The sequence below is a fragment of the Galeopterus variegatus genome, unplaced genomic scaffold (genome assembly GCF_000696425.1).
Source record: "Galeopterus variegatus unplaced genomic scaffold, G_variegatus-3.0.2 Scaffold547, whole genome shotgun sequence".
Classification (NCBI taxonomy): domain Eukaryota; kingdom Metazoa; phylum Chordata; class Mammalia; order Dermoptera; family Cynocephalidae; genus Galeopterus; species Galeopterus variegatus.
The window spans coordinates 536,387-543,682 of record NW_007726658.1 but is presented as its reverse complement, the minus strand read 5'-3'; the positions used below and the strand labels follow the sequence as shown (position 1 = coordinate 543,682).

The 7,296-nt window shown below is 38.2% G+C and overlaps 1 protein-coding gene across 1 annotated transcript in view; it reads left to right on the top strand.

Annotated features, from left to right (window-relative positions):
- Positions 1-7,296, top strand: part of LOC103588301 (sodium/calcium exchanger 1-like) — a 95,288-nt gene that overhangs the window by 24,900 nt on the left and 63,092 nt on the right. The window contains exons 3-4 of the mRNA XM_008569954.1: positions 1,397-1,414; positions 5,840-5,908. Coding sequence (XP_008568176.1) covers positions 1,397-1,414; positions 5,840-5,908 — 87 coding nt within the window. The remainder of the gene's footprint in view (positions 1-1,396; positions 1,415-5,839; positions 5,909-7,296) is intronic.

Here is a 7,296-nt window from a genome sequence, read left to right as displayed (position 1 = left end):
ACTACCATTAGAGGAAGAAGTGGGCCTTAAAAAGTAATTGTATCATTTCCATCTAAAATTCAGGAAGTAATTTCTTTGATACATTTAGCCAGATAGCTTTTACTAAAATAAAGTGCTACTGTAATCTAGGTTTAAAACACATAACCCAAAAGACAAATTGTTTAAGTTCCCCCAGCCCTCCTGGCCCTCTCAGTTTCCATGGGGTTATATGTACATTAGAAGCATTCTGGTCATCTAATAACGTACAAAATTCACACTTGAGGACATACAAATAAGCTTTCATTCCTAGGGCTCTTAAGTTTTAAGGATTTAAAAAACATAAGCAATTCTTGCTGGCCAAGATATCATCCAAATAGAACATTCAGAGAGAGAGTTTTACCTTAGGCCAAAGTCCCCTTCCAGACAGGTAGCCAAAATGGAATTTCCTTGGATGTTTTATCTGTTCTCATTGGATAAAGATAAAATATCTGAGATCCTGGTATGTTGGATTGATTAACTCCCAGGCAATATTTAAGGAGGCGGGTTTACTAAAATCAAGGATTAACTTCATACAATGTTTCTACTATATTTGGTAAACTAGATACATTTATAGTAGAAATGTCTTATTAAACTTAGAAAAATGATATATGAAGGTATTTCAAAAAGTTCATGGAGAAATAGAATTAGAAGATAATACAAATTTTCTATGAACTTTTTGAAGACCCCTCCTAATGTAAGATGAAATATGTATATATTCAATCACACACATTTGCAGAAATTTCTGTTGGGATTGTTTATTTGGAAATATTCCCAACGCCACAATTCCTTGGGGTGCACTAATTTTTTTAGCAGTGGTTCCCTACCACTCTAATCAGATCTGCCTGGATTTCTTTCTGCTGATATTCCTCTTACTTTCATTATTCATTTGGTCTCTTATTCTGTGTTTGTCTTTGTCTGTTTCCTTCACAGCCCTGTTATTGAATGAGCTTGGTAAGCACTTCATTTCTTGCATTTCCTTTCCATTTTTCTAGGTTATTTCCCATTTCTGTCAGGTGATATAGTAGCTCTCTGATTTTTATCTTTATTGATTTGTTAGCAAGATTGTTGTTTAGGGCCATTGGCCTCGTTTTTGTTAAGGTCAAATAGTTTATATTACATTTTTAATTTAGTATATAACCTTTTAAAAATCAGTCATGTCTTAGGTATGCACAAGAATTGGGTTTGTGCACAAATTCCCATAATCTTAAAAGAATGATTTGTGATTCATTCATGATGGATGTTTTCATATTCTTCTTAATTGTAAATATAATTTGGCAAGTTTTCGTACGTTGGGTGGGTTGTCAGGCAATCTGATATCACTGGTATTTGTTAGAGTGTAAGTTAAATTGTAACATTTATTTATTTTTTTCTTTTTTAGGTGGCTTCACAATAACAGGTATGAATTTTTAAAGTCTGATGCTCTCTAATTTTATTTTTACTGCCTGTTCTCCCCATATGTTATTACATTAAAAAAAATCATTTCTCATTTTTGTTTGCTTTTAATGAAGGAAAATACCTGTACGGTAAGACAATTTTTTTAAATGTTCTTTATTTATCCCCAAATACCCTTAAAAATCAAACCAAACCCACATTTTATGTAATCTTCATTATCATTTAACACCTGGTGTGCTCTTGCTGATTTTATACATTTAACATTATACAGATTAACAACGTGTGTGTGTTCTGTTTAGTTGTAAGCAAATTCATATGGAGAATCTATAATTGTTCACATTTTGACACTCATCAATTTACACATGTTCACATAGCACTGATGAAGTGCAGTGTACCTTGATAGATGTTCCAAACAGTACCAAGTAAATGACGCAATTGCTGGCCTCAAGGAAACATAGGAGCTGACATCCAAGGCTGCTCCCTGGCCCAATCTCAGGCTCCTAATAACAGATAATGCCACGTTGGGAGAGGATAGAGCAGTTCCTTGCCTTCACCCCACCAGGCAACCTGAGCCCCTCTTTGGAAACATAGCTTTTAGTATTAATAACATGGTAGTGAGTAATATTTCTGCCACTGGAAGTGAATTACAAAGTACTCTATAAAAATTCAAAATGCAATCAAAAAGTTTAAAAGCCTTAAATTCAGCATGGGACTCAGCCTGTGTTGATTGCATTATTTAGCACAACTAAAGCTATTTTCTTGTGTACAAATGGAAGATATTTCCTTACAGCATCCTCTTTTGACCCTAAATGTCTTCTCACCCTTTCAGAGTCATGTGTGCAGATTTAGAGAGGGAGATAAATATCAAATAGTAGTTCTGATTTGTATGAAGCTGCAGGTTGAGGATGTCTCAACTGGCCTATGTCCTATATCCTACATGGCATTTTCTAATATATTGGACAAATATCAAAAATTTCCAATATGTTGTACAGATATCAAAATTTTGAAATCAGAGAGCCGAACAAAAATATTTAGAAGGAAATATCTCCAAACTTCTTTAATAATGAAAATTCTATGGCAAGAGATGGAGTTAACTTAAACCACAGTTAGTACGAACATATGAATAAGTAGTTCCAACGTGATGTTGTCCAAAGTGGAACTTTCTAAATGTGGACAATTTCACATGGGCTGTTGCTCTTCACTGCTTCTCTCTAGACGTGGCATTTAATGACAAAATGATTCATAGACTCCCGGAGACACAGAAATTGAAAAGGCTAAAAATGTTAAACAGGACAAGTCCTTGCATAGGATTTCTTCAATCTGCTTCATCTGAAGCTCTTCCAGGTCAGAGCTCCCCAATTTTGTACCCCTGAAGGTTATTTTTGAACCCAAGTACAGGAATTTACACTTACCTTTTAATACTTTTATCTTTTTTTTCTCATCCCATCATTCTAACTCATGGAAGTCTTCTCAGAAATATGAGGCTCCTTCAAAAAGTTTGTGGAAAAATAGAACTAAAAGATAATATGAATTTTTCCATGAAACTTTTTGAAGACACCTTGCATTCTGATTCTGTCACTAAATGATAAATTAGTTATCCTTGAGAGATTTGAGGAAGGTAGAGATTTAGCAAGCCAGCCTTCATGACTTCACTGAAGTAATTTTTTTTAAGTCAACCATTGTAGAAATAGTGTACTATCTGGCAGCACTGTCAGTCCTGCACAGCCTGATAATGAGACCTTAACTAAAAATCTTTGGCTATAGAATGACTTGCTAAAATGCATTAATGTGTTTGTATATCTTCCTAATTTCTTATTATTAAATAGGTCAGATTTTGTTTTTAGGGATTTCCTTTCATGTCATTCAGACCGTCTTTCCTTCTAGTATCTCAGGTAATGGGATCCTGGTGTTCTTTGCTAAAAATTCTTCATTTCAGGTAGTTCTATAATATCTGTCCAGTAACGTCCAACATTTCCTGCCTTGGCCACATCTTGCATTAAAGATGACAGAATCACTTCCTCCAAAGTTTTCTATAATTTAATGTAGTCCATTAAGTTCTTTCTTATAGCTAAAACTTTAATCTGAAGTTTTAATTAGAAGTTTTTCTAATGTTACCACCTCTTCCCAAGACTTGAAATTGATGCAGTTAGAACAAGGGAATATTCTAGAACCTTCTGGGAATTTCTACACTAGCCCGTCCATTCCTACTCTCCTACGCACTGTCTCACTTTACCGTTCTCCTGAATCAGTCCAGAATGCCCAGGATGCCCCTGAGGAAAGTTCTAAAACTTAGGTCTATACAGTGAAAAGCAGCTTTAAGCCCTAAAGAGCTTTTCTTTGAAGTCAGTTTGAGGCTTTGAAGTCAAGGCTTAGAAATGCAGGTGCAGTACAGAAGAATTAATCTAGCCCTTGGACTTTGCCTGCAGGTCTTTCATGGACTTGTGCAGCTGAGTGTGAAAATCTAAATTTGAAGCAAGATATATGGAAATTGAAAAAGTCTTTTGGTCCACTGCATAATTCCAGTATCTCAGAGATCTCATTAGTAGTGGACTGGAAGTGTTGGAGGTACTTTTGGAATTCGCAAATCTTTACCTGTTGTTCCTGACCTTGCTTCATTGAAAGGCCCTTGTTTGAATCGATGGTCTCATTCCCCTTTGACTTTCTGGTCATGTGACATGATAACACCAAATACATTATAGCTCTTTAGAGTTTGTAAAGCATTTGCTATTCTTTATATTATTTTATCACCAACCTATGGAGTAAGGTTTTATTGCTCTTCCAGAAGAGGAAATGAAGGTTCAAAGAGATTAATCGGTTTACCACAAATTACCCACCTAGGACTCAGAGCCAGGCCTTCTGACTTTCAGCCCAAGGCCAGGATGACTGTTTTAATCCCAGGACTGTTCTCTTTCATCCCTCCCAACCTCTATGGAGTAAGGTTTTATTGCTCTTCCAGAAGAGGAAATGAAGGTTCAAAGAGATTAATCGGTTTACCACAAATTACCCACCTAGGACTTAGAGCCAGGCCTTCTGACTTTAAGCCCAAGGCCAGGATGACTGTTTTAATCCCAGGACTGTTCTCTTTCATCCCTCCCAACCTCTTCATTCCTATCTCATTTGAAATTACTCATTGAATCCCTTTCAATCCAAAGCCCAGCTATGTCTCATAAATGACATGGCTATGAATTCCAGTCAAATGAAAAATGAGAGGGACCCCAAAAGGGGGAAACTGGAGCATGTACATATGAATATTTTTAATAAATTAAGTATTCTGGCTCAATTAGGAGAGGAAGAAGTANTGTACATATGAATATTTTTAATAAATTAAGTATTCTGGCTCAATTAGGAGAGGAAGAAGTATATTTGATCCCCCAAATTTCCAGGACATGCAACTGTAGAGATCCGTATTTAATTGAAATTACATGGCAGTCAATATACCTCTTTAATATTACTCCTCCAGTCATATTATGCTCATCATGTGATAGACTTAATAAGGCACCTGGCTTTTTAAAGAAATCAAACCATGAAAATTCTGAAGTCAAAAACATTGTTATCACTCTGGTACATAGATTAGAAGAACAAAGCCCCTTCAAGTTCAGCTTCATTTTACAATTGAGAAAACAGTCTCAAAGAGGAAAGATGCCTTGCCCAAGTTTGGATGGCAAGCATATGGTAGAGTTCACACTGATTCCCAAGTGTCATGATTCCCAGGTCAGTTCTGGGTAACTCTTGGTAGAAACAAATAGTAGGTGGGTCTGGAAGTCAAGTGAATCAGGAGTTCAGTGAAAACCTTAGGCCTGCTTAAGCCTAAGAACTGCTGTGAACATGGCATTCCTATGCAAAGCCTGCAGGTGTATATAACATTCCCTCATTGAGACTGCCTAGGAAATAAATGCAATAAGCATGTTTCCAAATGTCATGTTACTTGACTCTCAAACATACCTGTGATGTACACAGAGCCAGAACTATTTTCCCCATTTTATATGTAGGAAAACTGGAGAAATGGCCCACTCAAGGCTATATTGTTGGTATTAACAATCTTCAAAAGCAGGACACATGTCATTATACCAAGTGCTTTCTGCTGTTCCATGATGCCTCTAGAAGCAATAACTTGAAGGACCTGGATACTCCATTTTCAGATGCTTGCAGGAATTGGACTGCTCCTCCTGCCATGGGGCATGTGGTTCATTAACATAATCTGGTTTGGCTCATGGAACACTTGTCTATGGGCAGTTACCTCCATCATTAACCTTCACCAAAGCTCCCTCCTGTGACCTACATAGGGGTGACCTACGACCACTCACCCCCAAACTAACATTGCTTGTGATGTGTGCATCTGGGTGTGATGTTCACCTTATTAATTCCACAGAGTTCTGACAGCAAACCAATGTGATCCATTCTGTTGATTCTCTGCCTGTCCTTTTGCTAGGCCACCCTGTCTTCAGGAAGGTTCACGCTAGAGAACGTCCGATTCCCTCTACCGTAATCACCATTGCAGGTACTCATTTCATCATGGTCCTGGAAAACCACAGCCTTCAGGTGTTCTTTAGATCTTTGCACATTAGAATCATACATTTTAGCCCCGTCCCCTCTAAAACATACCTAAATAATTCAGTGGCTTCTCTGGCAGCTGGGGTGCAGCCAATCAGCAACAAAACGCTACCATGTCAGGGCAGCAGGAGGCATTGTGGAGGGGGCAGCAGGGACCTGCAGAGAAGATTGATCCCATGGCCTCTCCCTCTCAAGTTCAATATATTCGAGACTTCTTGCAATTATTTCTTCTCATACACAAGTCCTTCATCCCAAGTACAGAGGAGTTGCTTTAAAAGCTGAGCTGGATTTCTGCCCAAAGCCTGCCTTTCCTGTTTCCAGGCATTATGGTGTTAACCAGATATGCCCAGATGATAGCACATCTGTGGGGTTTCTCCATAGGGGAAATAGAGGAACATCACCAGGGTGACTAGAGGATTGCACACTATCCCAGATGTACTATAGATTTAGACCCCGGATATCATCTCCTTGCACAAAATGTCTGGATGAGGACAGGGATATTTACACTTCAGTCATCACCATCACCTGTCATGGGCCGTGGTGGTAGAAACCCTTCTACCGGACCCAGTAGGACTTTCCTTATCCTCATATCACACACCCCCGTTCAATAAACACAATCCCCAGCCCTGACTCCAAAGTCGGTCCAGATATCCCCATGGGAGCGAAAGTACCTGTCTCCTTAGGCGCCCATGAGAGAGGCCCCCCAGTGGCTGCTTTCACTTCTCAGCACAGTTCTGAGTGAAAAATCAAAATAATCGTGAGTAAATTGTCCCACTGCTGGCCTCGTACCCTTCTCCAAATTCTACATTGTTTGTTAACGTTAAGAATTGTGACTACATTAAAGAAGATCGACAGTAGCTCCTCAGGTACAGGTCTCCACAATCAGAGCATGTGGGCTGTATTGTTTTCAGCCCTTCCCCACGCACAGTGATGCTGCTTCAAAATGCAGCTTGAGCCAGAAAGCATTCGTAGCAGCTTTTTATACCTCTGCTTTTCCCAGATCCCAGGTATCTGTTAGCTTTTATTATTTGTCATTGTTGCCAAAATCAATCACTCAGGAGAAGGGAGATCCCGCACTGTAGATTTCATCACAGGATTGTTTTATGTTCTGTCGATATTGATTTTAACAGTGGCTGTTAATTATGCATTTGATCTTTAAGTTGTTTTGGTTGGTTAAGACTATGATGTTATGTACTTTGTACCCAACTTCTCGATAAAATATGGTGCGTTTTAAAAGTGTGCATGTATACACACATAGAGAGAGAATTTGTTTGCTCTATCTGAGAAACAAAGCTAAAACCAAAAAAAAACTAAAACTAAAACCACAGCATGTAA